Source organism: Rhineura floridana, chromosome 12 (assembly GCF_030035675.1).
Source record: "Rhineura floridana isolate rRhiFlo1 chromosome 12, rRhiFlo1.hap2, whole genome shotgun sequence".
Taxonomy (NCBI): domain Eukaryota; kingdom Metazoa; phylum Chordata; class Lepidosauria; order Squamata; family Rhineuridae; genus Rhineura; species Rhineura floridana.
The window spans coordinates 43,341,466-43,361,478 of record NC_084491.1 but is presented as its reverse complement, the minus strand read 5'-3'; the positions used below and the strand labels follow the sequence as shown (position 1 = coordinate 43,361,478).

Below are 20,013 nucleotides of genomic sequence, written 5' to 3'. Positions count from 1 at the left end.
TGCTCCCTCCCCCTCCGCCCCTCCCTTAGGCCTTGCAGCCACCGCCTCCATCTTTGATCCGGGCAAAGGGAAAGCGCTGTCCAGCAGCCTCCCAGCCCCTCGGGAGCCGCCGGGGCTCGCCGCTCGCCTCCCTTTGGTCCCCCCCCCAGATGCCCCCAGCGGGCTCTCCGCGTAGCCCTGCGCAACTTTCTGGGGCGGGGCTTCTGAGCCCCACTGAACGGACGCCTCAGACCGCGCCTCCGAGTGTCGCGCGCGGCGTGGGCTCCGCTTGCTGCTTCCATAGGATCGCAGAATGCTTTACAGTTGAAGTGGCCCCCCAACAGAGGCTGGATCAAAGGGGCCTAAATGGTGCGGTGTGTGTGTGGCTTTTAAACTCCCAATCGGTGAGGTTGGGTGAAGGGGTGAACGTGTGCGTGTGTGCGCCCCTCTGCTGTCCCTCCGCCCGCGTGTTTGGGGATGGCAAGTCGGGGGGGGGGCATCCGAGTGATTGGTGGCTCTTGAAGCGTCAGGATTCAACCCTAGAAAATTTTAAAACAAACTCGGGGCGGATCTTTCAAGCAGAGGGCAGCAGAATGCCTCTGGGCACGTGCAGAGCGCATTTCCCTCCTACGTCGCCTCTCCTGCGCGTACTCTGCCTTTCCACCGAATTGCAGGCAAGCTATCCGGACCCACTGCTTAAGCCCCGGCACCTCTCCTTTCCCCAGCCAGCCCCGTCTCCGTCTTCCGCCACCTCCGAGCAGCCCATCCCGTCGTCGGCCACCAGCAGGTCCCTTTGCACATGAGAGCCGCGCGCGGCGGCCGACGGGTGTGTAGAAGTCCCCTCGAGTTGGAAGCAAGTCCCCTGGTCCCCTCTTCTGTTCAAGGTGTCCCTGCTGCGCCCCGAAGAGCCGCCGAGGAGGTCGAAATTCAACAGGGGAGTCTCTCTCTTTGCCCTGTTCTGTCTCTCTGTTGAATTTGGGCCGCCAGACCGCCCCGCCCCGTCAACGAGGGGGGCTGAGGTCTGTGCGCCGCCGGACCCCTAAAAGAGTCCAAGGTGGAGGGGTCGTGCGGATCGCCGCCACCTCCGCCCCTGCAACCCATTCTGCCCCCCTTCTCCAGCAGCAGCAGCAGCAGCAGCGCGCCGCCTTCGCAGCTAGGGGTCAGGCCATCCCCGGCTTGGCTGCGCGGCCCGCTCCGTGGGCCGGCCGTGGCGAGGCCGGGCCAAGCGAGCAGCCGAGGCGAGCGTGTGGCCGCTTGTGGGCAGGAGCCGTCGGTGCCAGCACTCAAGATGGTGCCTGGCTGGGGCTTCGCAGGGGAGGAGAGGAGGGGGCGGCCCCGACGCGCCTCGCCAGCCGCGGCAACGTCAGGCAGCGGCTGGTGATTTGCTAGCAGCGCCGCCGAGCCCAGCTAGAGAGGGTGAGAGCGGGCGCTGCGAACTCGCGTGCCGCGCCGGCGATGCTGCTCCTCCGCCCGCCACTGCCGCCGCCTCCTGCCGCCGCCGCCGCCGCCGCTTCTTTAGAAGCCCGCCACAGTTCCGCGGGGCAGAGCAGCCCGGTGAGTCTCGCAGGCGGGGAGGGGGAGAGCAAGTAGGTAGCCGGGCGACAACAAAGTTGGTGCGCAAGTGCGCGCGTGGCGAGCGCCGGCTGCGCGGGGATCGCGAACAAAACCAGCCGCAGAGTCCCCGGCTGGAGGCTCTTTTCCCCTTTCCTCTTCTTGTGGCTTCTTTCCTTTCTTTGGAGAGGGGAACCTGCTGGGCAGCTCGTCAGCTCGGGACTCTCGCAAAGCACACCGGGGTGCGCGCAGCAACCGGGAGATGCTCCACCTGCGTGTGGCATTTTGTTCTTCTTCGGGAGCCGGGGAGCGTGCGAGGCCGGGGCAGTTTCCAAAGCCGCGTAGTGTGCATGCCCGGCTGCAGGGCACGCGAAGAAGCAGTTTTTGCACCCAGCGGCAGAACACAATATATTAAATTTATATAAAAAATACCGCGAAGGAACAAACAAGATGGCATAGAAATGCTTTCATTAATCAAAAATTTAATTGCGCTTAAAAGGCAGAGGAGCTGCGCTGTGCGCTCCTACGCAATTGCAAAGGGAACAGCATCCCATGCAGTAGAAAATGATGTTTTGGGTTTCTTTTTTGCGTGGGGGGGGAAGGGAGGGGGCTGCGAACTTGCTCTTATTCGGGGGGAGCGGGGCGATTGCGCTTTGCTCCACCCTTGACCTCTTCGGGGCTGATTTGCATGTAAGGGAGCACAAGGGGCCCTTGGTTGCGCGCTGCTGCGCGCGATGACTGCCAAAGGAGAGAGCTGGCTGGGTTGTCCGCTCTGGGGTCAGGAGCCTCCTGCCTGAGGGAACGGGGGATCTGCTCGAGGATTTTTGCTTTTGGGAGGGAAGTCAGATGCATTTGCAGGGCTGATCGGAAGCAACTGTTGGTCGAAATAGCTGGAGGTAATTCCAGACAAATGATTTGGGGAGGGGCCGCAGAAGAATAGGTCAGTGGCCCCACTGTAAGAATTGGGTCGTGTGTGGATGCGCGTGTTCGGTGGATTGGGGGAAATGTGCCTGCGCGGCGCAAAGAGTCACGGGACCACGGAGCTGAAGCAACATAAAACCTCGAATTTTCGTAGCAAGATTTTCGGAAGTTTTTTTTTTATCACCCAGGCGCGAGCGAGTTTTGACTGCTAATTTGACGGGCATCCATCAGCCCCACTCCAAGCCCAACTCATGTGCTGGGTGCAAATCTCCTTGATCTGACTTCTTCAAAACAAACCTGTAACTTCCCCGTTTCAAAACTGTGCTATGCATCGGGTTGTGTTTGCGAGGCGGAGAGGTGCAAAGAAGATGGGATTTTTTAAAAAGCCTCCCTTCTCTCCCCACCCCCCTACACCCCTACCTCCCCGCCCCGATTTTTGATCGATCCTATGTGTGCGTGTGTGTTTTGTTTCTCTGCTTCGGTGGCCAAATGCGCCGGGGCTTTTCTCCCCGTCGTTCCCCTGCCCGGTTTAATCGCGGCTTCTGGACCTCCTGAACGCCTCCTGCTTCTCCCTCTTGCTCCTTCTTAATGGCACAGTGGAGGCTTGCGCCACAAATGTCTCTCTGCCCCAAAGCCATAAAATTACACCCCCTTCCCCCCAAAGAAAGGCTACTCTGCCAGCCGCCCTCCGGTTCAAGCGGGAAGCCAGAGCGCTGCTCAGATCCTCGGGCGCCGCGGCTGCAGATGGCAAAGAATACTCCGGATGGGGAGGCTTGCCGGGCGGGTGGGAAGCTAGTGAGCCCAGCTCGGTCCTGGGGATCGAGGCCAGAGGCTTCCCCGCAGCACCTGTTTTCTTTGGGATTCAGATGCTGGATTTTTGGAGGCGACACCGCTTTTTAGTTTTGCGCTCTGTTTGCTATGCGCCGCTCCCCCCCCCCAGTGTGTGAAGGAGCTGGAACTGGGTGAGGGTCAGGGGTTCCTTGCTTCACGGGGTGGGGTGAGAAACAAAAACCACCCCACTCCCCCAGAGGCTTAGGGTGGGACAGAGAGGAGTCGCCTTCATGGCCAGGAAGGGCAGCCCTGCAGATGGAGACTCCCAGAGCCTTCAGAGACATCTGGGAGTGTGCCTTGATGTGCCATCCCTCCATTGAGTCTAGAAAGTTGTGGGGAGGGGGTATCGTTGCTTCTAAATGAGCAGGGGGGATAAAAGGGGAACAAACCCCTCTGCCCCCCCCAGTAGTTGGGGTTAACCTTTGAATATTAAGTCTGCTTTTACCATGTGTGCCCATGTGTGTGTGCATAGCCTTAGAACCTATATTCCCACCCCCATCCCCTTGTGTGTGGGGGGGGAGGGAAAAGGATGTTGCATGTTTTTTACGTACATCTTCATTTTGTTGCCATAAACCAGATGCCGTCAATTGTCTGGCAGACTGGCTGGTGTCATCCTGGACTCTTCTGGAGGAGAGCAGGCATGGATTTGGGGAGGGGTGTGTGGGGCTGGCTGGTAGAACTGAGGCTCCTCAGTGCTTGAGTAATCTGAGTGCACGCTCTCTCACTCGCTCGCTCTGGGCTGCATGGGACGTTTTTCCTCCCAGGGACAAAGGAGAGGAATGCTGCCAGCCGGGATCCCAAGAGTCTCCCTGTTGCACTCTGGTGCTGGCAAAGTCCCTCTCTCTCTCTCTCTCTCTCTCTCTCTTTCTCTCTCTCTCTCTCTCTCTCTCTCAGAGGTGATTCTACAAGCTGCCCAGTGCCACAGCTATAGGCTGGGAGAAGGGTTACCCTCTGCTCTCCCCCCTCCTTTTCAAGTCGTGGGGAAATGTTTGGGAAAGGTTGCTCCGGGGCAGAAATTTGTTTGCTCTCAGGTTCGCTCGCATTTAGCAGGATGTCCAGTGTTAGCCATCCTTCCCATCCCCCACACCAAGCCTTCCATTGTCTCTCTGCCAAAGAGGGGTTTGGCATGTTTAGGCCCCACCATCTTCCTCCTCTCTCCAGTCCACAGAGACAGAGATGCAGGCACCATCTTGCCACTGGGGCTTAGTTGTCCTTGGGTGCCTTTTGGAGTTCTATGGTTGTCTTCTCAGAGTTCGCAGATTGATTTTGCAACATTGTGTAGTTGTTAATATTTCAACCTCCCCCTCCTAAAAAAACCAAAAACAAAACTTTTTCTTGTCTCCCTCCTTTTTCTTTCTTTGGACAGTTAACCGGCCCACGAGGAAGCCAGGCCAGCTCGGGACAGCACAGTGGAAAGACTCCCTAATGCCTAGATTCCGGGAGTGTTATGGATTTGACTAAGATGGGTATGATACAGCTGCAGAACCCCAGCCACGCCACGGGGCTCCTGCAGAAAGCCAACCAGATGCGCCTGGCGGGGACCTTGTGTGACGTGGTTATCCTGGTGGACAGCCAAGAATTTCACGCCCATCGGACAGTGCTGGCTTGCACGAGCAAAATGTTCGAAATACTGTTCCACCGCAACAGTCAGCATTACACCTTGGACTTTCTCTCGCCAAAGACATTCCAGCAGATCCTGGAATACGCCTACACTGCTACCTTGCAGGCTAAAGTAGAAGATCTGGATGACCTTCTCTATGCTGCTGAGATCCTTGAGATTGAGTACCTGGAGGAGCAGTGCTTGAAGATCTTGGAGACTATTCAGGCATCAGATGACAATGACGCCGAAGTCAACATGGCTGACGGCAGCACTGAAGAAGACGAAGACCGGAAGTCAAAATATGTTAAAAATATACTCATCTCCAAGCATTCCAGTGAAGAGAGTGGCTACTCCAGCTTGGCTGGCCAGAGTCTAACAGGGACAATGGTAGAACAGAGCCCCTCCGTCTCCACCTCCTTTGGACTCTCAGCCATGAGCCCCACTAAGGCTGCTGTCGATAGCTTGATGACCATCGGTCAGTCATTACTGCAAGGGGCCTTGCAGCACAACACCCCTGAGGACTTGCCCTCTGCTGGTGGCCGCCACCCAAGCATGTCCGAAGTGAAAACGGAAGCAATGCAGGTCGAGGAGGCCTCCAGCCACGAGAGCCCGAGGACGGCTGACTTGAGCACTTCCACAGGGGACAAAAGTGAGGACAAAAGCAAGCAAGGGCCTGGCACCCCGACACGCAGCAGTGTCATCACAAGTGCCCGCGAACTCCACTACCCCCGTGATGAGAATGCTGAGCAGTCTGCTGAGGTGGTCCAAGGTATACCGGTTGGGCCAGACCTCATGGTTTCCCATGGTGAGAAGCCAATGGGCATCTATTCAGTGCTGCCAAATCACAAAAGTGACTCCATGCTTAGCATCCCGTCCTCCATTGCGCCTGCGCTGCATGTACAGCCAGCCCTTGCGGTGTCCATGGACTTCAGCGCCTATGGGGGACTCCTTCCACAAGGCTTCATCCAGAGAGAGCTCTTCAGCAAGCTCGGGGAACTGGCCGTGGGTATAAAAACGGAAAACCGAGCCCTTGGCGAACAGTGCAGCGTCTGTGGGGCAGAACTTCCGGACAACGACACGGTGGAGCAGCACAGGTATGCCCTTTTTTGGTTGCCTCCCCCCTCCCTGTGCCACTCTAGCTCCACAGCCAGATCTTGCCTCCAGAGTCTCTTTGGGAGGTCTTCTCAACCCCTTCTGTGTGACCTTGTTCCTTGCTTGCTCAACATCAACAGACAAAACTGAACCTCCTGGTGATGGTCCTGCTATCTTATTTTTTATATTTTAAAGTTAGAAGCATGAAGTAGAGTTTCACATAACAGTCTTACTAGCAGGAGTAAAATAACCTGGGGGGGGGGAAGGGAATTCAAGATGATGACCAGATGAAATGCCAGCAAAGTAAAGTGGGGCAGGAGGCCTGTGGGGAATGCAATGTCTTCACTAGTTGGTATTTCCAGAGTTGCACTTCTGGCTTTGAGAGAGGGTAGCAAGAGGAATGGTCTCCATTCAGACTGGCGTTTATTATGAAGCAGGTGCCCTCTAACATTTTGCCATTCTGGCAATGTTTTTCACAAGTTTTACTGGGGAAGGGCTGATGGTATGGAAGTAGGCTGTGATGTACATGTGAGCATTTTTGGAGAAACGAGACCCCGCCAGCTTGCTTGGATGGAAATGATTCCCTGAGGGCTGCACTTTTGTGACCACTTACCAGGGAGAAAGCAGCATTGAACTCAATGGGACTTACTTCTGCGTAGATTGGGCTGTTAGTTGCTACCAACTACGACTACATTTGAGCCCACAAAATTAGCTGTGCCAGCATCAGTTATCTTATTGCTTCCATCTCATTCTATTATGAAGTGCAGTTTGGAACAGCTAGTGATTTGGTGTCCTTTATTTCAGTGATCTCCCCCTAAAAAAACAAAACCCTTATCTCTTTGCAAGATTTAGCCCTGATCTCCCAGCACTCTTGTGATATCTGTGCAATAATAATGATTTTTGGCATTGGGCCATTTTGTAATTGCTGTGTGATTTTTTTATTGTTTGACATTGTAAACTGCTTTGGACATGATTGATGGAAAAGCCAGGCATGCAGACTTTTAATACATCCAAAATAAAGAAAGTCTGATTAATACACTCTTGTGCTGCCTTCTGGGTTTCCTCAGGTTTAAATCTCTATCTTTTGGACCTGTTGAACACATTTTCCCTGAAAAGAGTGAGTGATGCTGTCCATTTGGACTGTCAGTGTTTGCAGCTGATTTTAAAACTGATTCATAAAAGCAATTTCACCTATTAAGAATAACATTGGTTTTTTTTGGGGGGGGGCAGGGTAAGGAGTCAAGGACTAATAAATGAAAATACAATGATCTTCACTAACTAACTCACAAATTTGGTTCTTGTTTTTGTTTGAACAATGTTGCAGAAATGGACTTGTTATAGAAGATAAAATCCAATTGGCAGTCCATGAACCTACTTTGGCAGTAGGGCAGGTCTTTTTCTGTTCGCAATGACTTAATTTAGCTGTTCTAGTTTTAGTGAATACATCGTTTCTGGTCCTAGAATGTAATTGATCTTTTGTTTTTTCTCAGCAAGTGTCTGGTTATATCTGTGGGGCCGAACCCTAGAAAATCTCTGTTACTTTGAGAGAAAACCTCTTCCCTTTCCTGGTTGAGGGCTGATTTGGGAATCGGTTTCTTGTGGGATTTATTTTCTTGGCTCTGGGTAGGAGCCAGTCTGGCAAATTGGTTGTGTGGGTCTCACAGTACTGCTGCTTATTCCTGTCTTGCCTGTAACAGCAGAAAGCTGAAACTTGTGCCTGAACGTGCTTTGCTTTAGCCTTGTGCAAACATTTGGACTGTATATATAAGAACTAAGCATATTTCTTGTGTATCTAATACTGTACAAACGTATTACAAGGCAGTCTGCTAATAGGATTCAAAGCAAGAGTGCTGGAGATAATCTGAAGTGTTTTAATGAACCAACAGGTTTAATTACTGTAGTTCCAAATGTACATAATGTACACAAGAGGCTCCGATGGTATGTGCATTTTCTCTGTCCGTTTGTGTGACTCGCTGTGTGTGCACGTGCAAGATCTGTCAAATCATCTGCTGCTTTTAGAAATTGCCAGTGGAGACCAGTATTAGTGGCTAATGTGAGAATATTTCTCACCAGTCAACGGAAGACTCATCTTTCCACATTTTAAGAGCACTCTAAGTCTGCCACTCCGCATTCACATACAGGATTGATGATGGCTTTGGATCTAAGCACCCTAGGTGTACAGGATTGGGCAATCCGAGACTATACAATCCACAGCAACGATTGTGTTGTAACAATTATGTGCTGTTGGGATTCAGATTGGACTGGCGAATATCCCCCCCTTTTAAAAATATAATGATGCATTATTGTGACATTTGGTCAGTTCTTATCATTGGACCAAAATCAGTGTCCTGTGTTGATGACAGGCTGTCAGACCAATTCTAGCCAAAAGCTGATGAGGAGGTAAAGCAGTTTCTTCCAACTGTGGGTGGGATCTTGTATAATGGAATGTTCTTCCATAACAATTGCAAATTCTATGCATGTGGATATCTAGCATGTTGAGCAGAGGGGTTCAGTCCTAGCTTTCTCCCTGGCATGCTAGTCTTCTTTGTGCAGGGATTCCAAAACCCCCCCCACACTTCTTGACTGGAAAAGCATTCAGTTCCTCGCCCGCAGTTGGAAGTGGTGTACCTGAGAAAGGCATGTACATTCATCTGCTGTTAATGAGGAGTTTCTATCTAACAGCCTAGAATGGGAGATCCAGCAGGTGGATCTCCAGGTTTTCCTACAAAAGAGTGTTGGGGTCACAGAGCCACGCGGCTGCTAGTCTTAGGTTCCTGGGAGTGAAAGCAAGGGGAAGGGGCATAGCTCAGAGGCAGAGCATCTCTTTGCCATGCAGAAGGTCCCAGGTTCAGCCCCCCATGGCTTCTCCAGATAGGGTTGGGAGAGAAGTCTGCCTGAGAGCCGCTGCCAGTCGGTGTAGACAGTACTGAGCTAGATGGACTAATGGTTTGACTCAGGATAAGGCTGCTTCCTCTGTTCCTATGAGCAAGTCCCATGGGACTCATCGAGACCTATTTCTGAGTACACGAGGTCTGGCTATTAACACCCTTGATATGCCAGGGACTGCACAAAATATGTAAACCCATCTCTGCAATTTACAAGGACCACAAATGCACAAGATCTTAGTGTGTACAGATTCATACACACTAGCATTTCTCTGACATTTCTGCTGTTTGCCTCATAAAGACAAGTGGCATTAACCCTTTAAAGACAAACATCTAATAAAACAAGTCCCTTTGTCAAATATGTGTGAGTGTGTAAGATGAGGAGACACAGAAAGCTGTTTACCCTTGCCCTGGGCTGTCCTTGGGCCAGTCACTGGGTAGAAACATGCTCCCTCTTCTGCTGGTTCCAGTGCATCCCCACCTCTCTCTTCTGAAAATAGGGGCACCCTAACCCTTTTTACATGCAAACCGGGTAGGAGCAGCTTGAGTGCATTTTTTAAAAAAAATCAGCTTCAGCTGTGGCTAATGGAAATGATTTGATCTGGTGACTAGTGTGTAGACAGACATTATGCCTCAACCTCTGCTTTCCCACCTGTAAAATGGGAACATCTGTGGCTTAGCTCTCTGTGTAGTTGTGGTAAGTGGAGGGGAGTGATAGAGGCCCTGAAAAATGCCAGACACACTTAAAAGTGTGGTGGAAATAATTAATAATTTTGTTGTGCTAGAAAATAATATATTTTTGAAGTTGAGGTTGGGTGTGTAACCTGTCTGGGAATGTTAAGCACAATCTTTTTTTGATAAGTAGCATTTCTCATTTTCTCCGAGTCTCCGGAACAAGCATTCATCTACATTTGCTACAATGCCAAAGCCTGGCAACTTGGCAAAGGTTGTGGCTAGAGAATTTCTAACGCTGAGGCAGCCTGGAGTTGCCAGACCTGATCAATAATCTCTCCCCCCCCCCAATTGCAGGTTAGGATTTCCTAAATTTTACCAAGTGGCTGTCAGGCTGTTTTTGTTCATTTTTACTGAAAATTATGGATAAGGCACTGGAGAACTCTAAATAAGCCATTTTTTAAAAAAAGCTCTGTGTTTTGTGCTCTTTTAGATGCAATCAAAGCAACAACTGTAGCTGTCGGGATTATTTATTTATGACGCTCTTAACATCATCTTCTTGGCTTTCTCAGGAAAAAAATACATGCAGGGACTGGATGTTAAGCATATAGAGGAGGCTATCTAGTAAATGGTGTGGGTTTTAAATTGGTGGGCATGATCCTGCAGAAACTAATCATGGCTGTGTCTGATTGAAGGCGATGGAGTGGTTACTAAATCTTTCTCTTCCCACAGATTCAGTCAGACTTTGGTGCAACTAATCTTTGCAGAATTTTGTGCCATGTAGTTAAATCAGAGCCAGGGCTCATGCAGATGGTCCTTAATTAATTTTGAACCTCTGCTAGCTTGGATTGGTAAATTCCCAGGGGTGAAACAAAAGGATTGTATTCAATGCTACTCCTACTCAGAGTAGACACATTGAAGTTAATGGACATTACTAACTTAGGCTCATTCATTTCAATGGATCTACTGTTAGTAGGACTTAATTGAATACAACCCAACATTTCTAAACTCTAGGAGGTATATAACTGATTAAGCACCATTTTCTCATACGTGTTGGGTTTTAACTTGCCTTGAGAGCAGATTGTCTATCCTGAAAAAGTTATTGTGAGAGCATTTATAGCATTTCTATAATTCATTTTAACCTACATTGTTAAGGTAAATGTTATAAACCTCTTAGTACAGCTTCTAGGAAGCTTTATGTGATTTATAAATGATTAATAATAATAATAATTCTCAATGTTCTCAGAAGCCAAGGGAAATGGCAGAAAATTTACTGGTAAATCACGAGTGTCTGATAGCTTTGGCTATGACCGGCTTTCAACCTTATTTAGCAGAAAAAGTTGACATTTGCCAAAGTATGTTTGTAAGTTTCCCAAACCAGTTTGATTGCAGTCTTATCTGATACTTACTTGTAAATCTGAAGAATGTCAAATCTGTTTCATTCTCATTTCCATCATTTACTAGTAAATGTTGGGGGGTTTTTTGAACAAAGGCCAGTTGAGAAACTGGTCCAGTACTATACAGAAATTAATTGAAAATCTTGGACAATTTAAGTGGACTTTAGCCAAAGGTGCATAATGCTTTCTGATATTTCATGCTGGCTTCATCAATGGATAAATATCAATATTAACTGAATTTCTAACATTTGTTGTAACACATATGATGCATTTTCTAAGGTTGTGTGGGTGGGTGGGTGCTGGTGGAAGCAACATTTAATTAGTGTGGTAAATCTAAGACCCAGACAGGGTCTGGCAAAAATTTAAAAAGAAACGTTTATAGTGCAAGATCTTTTCTAGCATTCCATTGGTTCTTGTTGAGCCAACTTTGTGGCCCTGTGAAATGCCTTGTTAAACAAGTTTCTAATTTTGACCTTCCCAAATGTCTTACAAAGCTCTGTATGCTAATGTAAGTTTATCATGTCTGCAAAGCTGCCTTTTCAGTAAGAAAATGTCAACATTGCTCAATGCCCTTCTTTTTCTTAAACTGAGCTTATGATTTTGACTAATTGGCTGGGTATTGAGTTTAGAACTGTACTTTTTATTTTGTTCTTTGTAATAAAAGGTTTTCGTCAAGGTTCAAGGAAGTTCAGACTTAATCTAATGTCAGCATTGATTGTAGCTTTTAATTGCAAAGAGTGGGAGAGAAAACTGTAGAGTTCAAACACACTTAAACACAGCAATATTAATGAGGGTGTTACCCACATTCCGATGAGCAAAGGGCATGATCCCGCCAGAGTTAAGCACTTTTTAGATCCCATTGATTTAGTGGGCTAGAATTAAGCATGTGCTTAACTCCCCCATAGAACTACAAAGGTCATGTAGTGCTCAACTTTGGCTGGGTCATCATAACCAAGTCTTATGGGTGCTTCTTTGGCCAGCTTGGCTCTGTGGGTCCTTTTTAGTGCTATGTAAGAGCTGTTTTTGAGGCTTTGTCTGCATTTGGAGCCTGCACAGTGTCCCTGAAGAATCTACCCCTCCTCGATGCCTTATGGTTTGGGTGGTGGTGATTAAGAAGGGGGGAGAAGGTTGATTCAGTTGGCATTTATAGGTCAATCTACCCGGTGTGCACTTTCTGAAACAATGTGTGATTCAAAATGCAGGCATCCTTTGAAATTTGCACTTCTCTGAATTTTGCAGTGTAGTTCTCTAGCCAAGGGAATGTGTACAAAAATGTATATATTAGGGTCAAGTGTGCATGGAAATGCCTATGTTGATGAAAGCGCATTATATTATGGGGAAATCGCTTTGTTAAAACGTGTAAATTAGCCAAAACCGCATGCAGTAATGTGTATAATAGGGGAATTTTGCACTACAATGCTGATTGATTTTCACGAGGACTTGTTTTCTTAAGAATTGGCAAGCTGATATGGAAATGTTGAGACCTGAATTTAAGATTAAGATTAGAAAAATGAGGAATGGAGAGAAATGAAAACGGACAGATTTGTCCATGCCTGGCGGTGATTCAGTCCCCCCCTTCCTTTTAGTATTGTGTTAATCACCCCGTGGTTTATGCACTCCTGAATTCCCTGCAACCTGAATTTCTTGATATCTCTTCTTCTGTCCAGCCCCCCCACCCACCCCAGGGAAAAGAAAAACCCTCTTGACAATGATTACTTCCAGAGTTCGTAGGCTAGCTTAGCGGTCTCTTGTTTCTTACTGATGGACCTTATTAGTGGCACCTGGCATCGTAACCCGCTAATGGAAACCAGCATTCTCCCACTATGGGCTGGCTGACAAGTAGCTCTGTCAGGCAGCGCTTGCCATGCGAGGAAGTTCTTATTAGCTTTACAGCCAAGAGAACGTGCCCCCCATTCAGGAAATGAATGCTGCCGTTAAGGTCTGCGGCTCTGACCCCGATCGTGTAACCTGCGAGCACCGATGAGACCCGTCCTCAGGAAGTTTGGCGGCCAGTTCAGCCCTCTCTGGTTCTTGTCACTAGGAGAAGAGGGACCACATTGTGGAGAGTAGCAGCCTTGAACTTTTTGATTTATCCTGTGGGGGGGGACTTAACTGTTTCCATGCATGGAATGTGGGCTGGCAGTGGAGAGCACCCTTGAGAAATGTGTGCTGCTCAGGCCACCTCATCGGACAATGCACTTCCCCCTTTGTAGCAGATCCTGGTGGGAGGGGAGAGGAGATTTTTAACAATAACTTAGCTAGTGATTCTTCCTTTGCCTCCCCCCCCCCCGTTTGGTAGCTGCCTTAAAATAGAACTTCCTCATTTTAGGGAGTGGATTTAATCTTCACTCCCTTTTTGTACTTTTAAGATTATGGGTTTTATCCAATGCTAGTCATACTCAAACTGTTGTATTCAACCAAGTCTTACTCAGAGTAGACCACTGAAAATAATCTAAGTTAGTAATGTCTCTAAACTTCAGTGGGTCTTCTCTGAAAAGGACTAACATTGAATACCACCCAGAGTAGACCCACTGAAATTAATAGGCATGGCTAACTTGGGTCCATTAATTTCAATGGGTCTACTCTGAGTAGATATTAGTTAGTCTTTAAGCATGATTAGTGCTTACATACCTCTGTTCTTATAAAAGAAACCCCAACTTAAAGTCATCTAAAAAGGTTTGTACTGTACGCCATCAATCAGGAAATTACACATTTAAAGGATCCCCCAAAAGGGGGATCTTGAAAGTTCTAAAATCAAATCAGGTTAAATAACAGCAAGTGTTCTTCAGAAGGGAATGCCATAAAACCATAACTCCCACCTGACCGCTGCTTCTTTCAGCAAAGAGACTTGGGAGGAGGGACTCGCTAGTGATGTTAATTGATGAGACCCCTGCACAAGTTTGGGGTTGAGTGTCAGCAAAGAAAGGCTTTTTCCTTTTGCTCAGCTTAAAAATGGTGATCACCTGAGTGTAGAATGGAAGCTACTTCATTACTCACAGAACGGTGATGGCTGAGTGTTCATGGCTTTGCCCTCCCCAGCTTCCTCCAAGCCCACCATCTTTTTCATGCTTATAGAACTTTTGAAACCACAGAGCTGTGGTTTTTCACATCCTGCACTAAAGGCTGGAGTGTGCTTTTTATTTTTTTGCAAATGATTCCAACACCGACACCTGAATTTCCTACATCTGTTAAATCAAATGAAGGACATTGATTCAGAAATCCACGCTATTGTTTTATTTTATTTTTTAAGTCTCACTGCCTTTTTGTTGTTGTTGCCATATTAACAACATTTGGGAGTGACCCATATTTTTATGAAACCAACCTGAGATTGAGAGGCCAAGTCACATGATCCCAGATCAGGCTAATTTCAGTCTGTAAAGCCATTTTTGGTTGCTTGAACGCATGGGGGATGAATGAGTCAGTTGTATGGATTGGCCGCTAGGAGCATAAATCGTTGTCCCATTCCCAGTGACTCGTGTCATGTGCATTTCATTCATTCATGCTCTTGATGTGGGAGATCAGTACAACCACTTTGCCATGTGCTTTATTGTATTTTGGAGACCACAAGGAACAATTACTGAATGGACTGAAATAAGCACAGTGTCACAATCTTCTTATCAGCTATCTAGTTTCAGTGTTCATTCCCACCCTCTCTTTGCAAACTTGGCTTAATTTTAATGTGTTGACGATTTCCCTCCTCTTTTTACTGGGAAATAAATCTGTGTTGGTGACAAGCATGTCACTGATTGGTCACAAGGTTTGGAGAAAAGAGGAGTGAGTGAGTGGAGAACATGGAAATATTAGTGCAGAGGGTTTTCCCCCTCATTGCCCAGAGTTGCCACAGAAAAGCTTGCATGTGTCAGAATGACTCCGAACTTCTAAGAAGTCTGAGTAATCACCTTTGTCTTTGCGTGCATGGAGCAGAATCGTTTTCATACCCTGGTGTGTGAATAGCAGTTGCCTTTTGCTTCCCTTGCAACTAGCAAGATGAGCTACACTCTCCTTTTCATTCATAATTAGCAACCGACTGTTTCACCCACCTTGATGGTTTCAAGGATTGACTTCTAAAAATGAGTAATTACTGAATATTTCCCATCAGTCAAACATGGGGGCTGCTGTGTCGCCTATTGCCCAAGTGGAAGAAGAAGAAAAATTCTGTCTGCAGTTAATTTTAGTGGCAGGCCGATCATGTTAACTGGCAGTAATTGCTTCCAGATTTGGCTGAGGTTTTTGTGTGTTGGGATGAAGGGTCTGGTAAGTGCTTACTTCCTGTGTAAATTAGCTTGTTCCATTCATACTGGCCAGACCTGGATTCTGTCATTGTTGCTGCAATTTCTCTCTCTCCTGCCCTGGTGTTTGGCAGCTAAGTGCTTTATATAGCCTTAATTCTTCATGGAGCTTCTCTCGCTTGTAGTCGCACATGCACATTCTCCTCATCAACACGGGACGCTGCCTTATACCATGTTGGACCAATCTAGCTCAGTATTGTCTCTACTGACGGGCAGTGGCACTCCAGGGCTTTAGGCAGGGGCCTCTCCCAGAGACTGATCCCAGGACCTTTTGCATGCAAAGCACGTGCTTTGTCTCGGAGCACTGGCCCTTCCCCAGTAGGGCTAGCTTTAAGTTTGAGGTCGCCATCAGCTAGTGCCCTCGGGTCAGCCTCTTCTTTGGTCACTGTGCCCCCATGCCTCCACAGGCATCGCTTGCAGCAGCAATGCTGCTCTGGGCTGTCATGTTAATTTCCCACAATGCCCCAGGGTAATGCTACATTGGGGGCATTGGGGGGAATTCATATGGCAGCTCGCTGCCCCAGCTGCCTGGCAACCATCATAGAAGCATAGAATAGTAGAGTTGGAAGGGGCCTATAAAGCCATCAAGTCCAACCCCCTGCTCAGTGCAGGAATCCAAATCAAAGCAATCGGATTGGTGCACCATTTAAAGGAGGGTCCCCAAGGCACAGGAGTCTGCGATGAGCTCTGTGGGGACCCGGGGACCCCGGCATCTATCCAATCGTGTGCTGAGGCTCAGCCTGTCATTAGGGGTGTAAGATGCTTGGCCTGACTTCTGAGATTGAGTCTTGCTGAAGAAGTCAGATATGGTCTCTCTGTTGGAGGTAGTACAGATTTGAATACTTGGAAGCAATCTGAGTGTTCCCTGCAACACTGAGGTCAATAGCTACTAGCTATGGAACCTAGTATGGTTAGTAGCTATAACCTTTTATTTCCTGCAGGGGACATTCATAGGCTTTTATTATTGTAAATCAGCCTGGAACGTTTGAACTGAAGGGCAGAATAGAAATGTTTTAAATGAATTAAAAAAAATGTTCAGAGGCAGTACACCTCTTTCGAAAAGGTGCCTGGAATACAAAAAAAATAAAGGGGGGAGTTCCATTTGTGTCTTGCTCGAGGGTTCCCTGGTTCTGGCTGGCCTTAGTTAGAAACAGAATGCTGGGTTAGATGTTCCCATTTTTTGTCTGATCCAGCAAGACTCTTATGCTAGGAAGAAAATACATTTGAAGGAGGGGTGTTGCCATGTTAAATAAATCATACCTGAATAAATGCATGAGTTTAAATGAGTTTAATTAATTAATAGATTACACCTGCATAAATGTGCAGAGGACTAACAGCAACAGTAACAAAGCAAAAGCACACGCCATTTGATTTTACATGCTGCATGAATTTGTTGCAGCAGACCTCACCTTAGAGGCTACAGAGAGAGAAAGGGGAGTGTTTGCCAACAGTGTTTGCAAATACTTGCATTAAAAAATTTTATTTTAAAAAAAACTGATTTTTTTAACCAGGGGCAGATTTTTAATCGGAAGGTGTTTTCAGTCTGTCCAACACAGTCACTTAATTTGACAGTGCCAGTCTGCCGAGAACGTGCTGCATTAGCCAGTGCCCAAGGGCCTGGGGCTGCTTTAGAAGTCAGCCTCGAAGGCACCATTCTGCATAGGCACACCTTGCCTTGAAGATGCAGTGGAGTCCATTCTCTTTGTGAGACCTTCTGATGCCTCTTGGGCGGGATGGGCAGATATGGGAGCTTTACCCTCCATTTCTACGTTGTCTAATCTTAAGCTTGGTTCTCCACATTCCCACATCAAGTTTCTTTTAAATCCCCATGAACATCATCAGCATTTTAGTGTGAATGTTTCCTGATGTACACACTTTTGCAAAGCAGTTTTCCCTAATATGTGTTTTTGTATGTCATTTTCAGTAATATATGCATCTATATGCACACTTTACCCTAGTATATGTACTTTTTTTGCACACAGTGCTTGGCTGGAGAACCGCATTGCACAATCTGGAGAAGTGTGAACTTTGCAGGATGGCTGTGTTCCATTTGTGCAGTTCCAGAAAGTGTGAATTGGGTAGGTTCGTCTATAAATGCCAGCTGAGTCAACTTCCCCTCTTGGATGTGGCTTAATGCAACCTCACTTGGGCATGGGAGCATTTACCTGCTAGCCAGAGAGTGAGAGGGTGGGCTGGTGGAGGAGGAACGGAGGGCTGCTATATTTGTGGGCTTCCCAGATGAGGCACTGGTTGGCCACTGTGGGAAAAGGATGCAGACCTGGATGGGCCATTGGCATGATCCAGCAGGCAGGCTCTTTTAATGTTCCTTTGCAGCCAGCATCAAAACCAGGCAGGCTGCCAGGGGAGGGAGCCTCTTCTTCTATACCCAGCATCAAAAAATAGAGTGGGCTGTTGAAGGGAGGGTGGAACACTGTGGCCCTCCTTTGCCAGCCCTCAGCAAGCAAGTAGAATATTTTGTAGATTTGCAACTTTTGTGGGCTTATTTACAAGGCTGGTATAGTGATCTGAATGCTAATCTTGGATGTGGGAGGCCTATTCAGCTCAGTGAATGAGCTGAGGCAAATCACTATCTTTTAGTCTGTCCTACCTGCCAGGAATGTTGTGAGCTTCTCCATGGATGTTGCTGTCAGCCTCCTGCTAGGTAGAGCAAGATATAGGTGGTAATGAATGATGGCCTGCATCATAACTTTCACTGTTATTTTTTCTCCTTCAAGTAGTACAACAATATTACATTTTATTTACAGCATGGTCTGTGTGCATGCTTCTTGGGAGGGTTCCATAAAATCCCTGCCTCAAGGAGCATACAGTTAGCACTGCAGCCATGATTCAGCCCCAGAGTTAAACACTATTATGCACCATTGGCTTCAGTGGGAGAGTCAGGCACAGGTTCAACTCTCTCCCACTGAAACTGGCAGCATAACCTGCTGCTAGATGGATTGTTATTTTTCTCAGGGCATTTTCTGCCTTATGTACATAATAGGGAAACTAACTGGCTTGGAGCCAGCAGTGCTGATTGGGGGGGGGCAGAGAGAGAGAGAGAGAGCGCTATTCCTGGACCGTGTTGGTACAAAAGGTTTGCTGTTTTTATCTGAGTATATATCAGTTTTACTGATAACCCTGCAGTCTGTTCAGCTATGTATGAAGCTGATTACCTGTTTTAAATGCCAGGTTTTACCGGCATATGAAGGCAAACTGTCAAGTGGGAAATGATTTCAGATTAAGAGAAAGATCTAAGGAGTGGTGGGATGGATGGAAATTGGATCTCCCTGTTCAAGCAGAGAGAAATAAAATGAAATGAACTCTTATCTACAAATTAGGTGGTGCAAACATATATATATACATATATATATATATATATATATATATATATATATATATATAGTCACCCAGTTCAGCTGTAATGCGAAGCTGTGGTGCAGCTCAGGAATGAGGGAAACTGGTGTCCTTTGGATTCTGGTTCCCACCATCCCTGACCATTGGGTATGCTGGCTGCTAGGGCTGGCAAGAGCTGTAGCCCAGCAACATCTGGAAAGCCACAGGTCCCCACCCTGGTTCAACATTACCTGTGCGAGTATTGAGTTCACTCTCTTACTTTCTCTCCTCACCTTTTCTGGTACTGCTGCAAGGAGGAGGTGATCAGAAGCTTCTGCTGTTGACCTGAGCTGAGTTCCCCCACTGTGTCTGAACTTGGGAAACTCTGGTTAGTTTAAACTGGGGGTGGTGAATCTGAGGCCCTCCAGATGTTGGTCTCCCATTCCCAAAGATGATGGGAGTCCAGCAGCATTCTGAGGACCAAAGGTCTCCCACCCTGGCTTAAATTATGGTTTGTTCAAACCAGCCAGGGATCAAAACCATGGCTTCCTACTGGCTTGTTTAAACAAACCATACTTGAAACTAACCAGAGTTCCCTTGAGTTTGGATGTAATGGGGGAACTTTGGTTAGTTTACAGGTGGAAACAAAAGCTTCCAGTTTCCGCCTCACATGTGTAAGAGAGGAGCAGAGCGCAGTGGGAGTGATTCTGACACTTGTCTCAGCTTGAGCACATAATGGGCATCAGTTACTTTAACTTGTGCTTGTACATAAGTCCATTCCATTACATCCCATTTCTACATGGATCTGCATTTAAACATACACACACACAAACCACTGTGCAAATTTGCATTTAGATACATATTTTGAATGAATGAATGAATGAATGAAAATTTATTTTGGTCCATGACCAGTCAGGATACATATTTTAAAAACCATAATTTAAAGTGCATTTTTTGTGAGAAGGGCACCAGAACATTCAGGAAGTGCAAAAGCTGATGGGAACTCAGGTTCTGGTCTGAACTTTAGTCTGAGGTTTGTGGATCAGATCACTTCTTATTGGGATTCATATACAGTAGGGCCCCACTCATACAGCGGGTTACGTTCCGGACCCCCGCTGTAAAGCAAAAACCGCTGTAAAGTGGAACGCATTGAAGATAATGGTGTGCGTTGCGCGAAAATGACGCAAAGATGGTGCGCGACGAGCAAAAACCGTTGTAAAAGCGGAACAAGTGCCGTAGGAGCGGGGCCTTTCTGCAACTGACAACCACTGTATTAGTGGAATGCTGTAAAGCGAAGGGCTGTAAAGCGGGGCCCTACTGCGCGTCACATTCCTCAAGCACCCCGACCCCATTATGCTCAACAGTAGTTTAGTGTGACATCCAAAAAGGCTCTATACCTGCAAAAATATGGGTATGTCTCTGTTGTATCAAAAGAGTAATTTGTAATGGAGACAGAGGATGAC

At 47.4% G+C, this 20,013-nt stretch overlaps 1 protein-coding gene across 7 annotated transcripts in view; it reads left to right on the top strand.

The window, feature by feature from the left end:
* Positions 1-291: 291 nt before the first annotated feature.
* Positions 292-20,013, top strand: part of ZBTB16 (zinc finger and BTB domain containing 16) — a 207,494-nt gene continuing 187,772 nt past the window's right edge. Inside the window, exons 1-2 of one of the 7 annotated variants that reach the window (XM_061592324.1) lie at positions 292-348; positions 4,649-5,976. In XM_061592324.1, coding sequence (XP_061448308.1) covers positions 4,730-5,976 — 1,247 coding nt within the window. In that variant the 5' untranslated portion in view covers positions 292-348; positions 4,649-4,729. The other 6 variants (XM_061592326.1, XM_061592327.1, XM_061592323.1 and 3 more) reach the window with 6 other exon arrangements.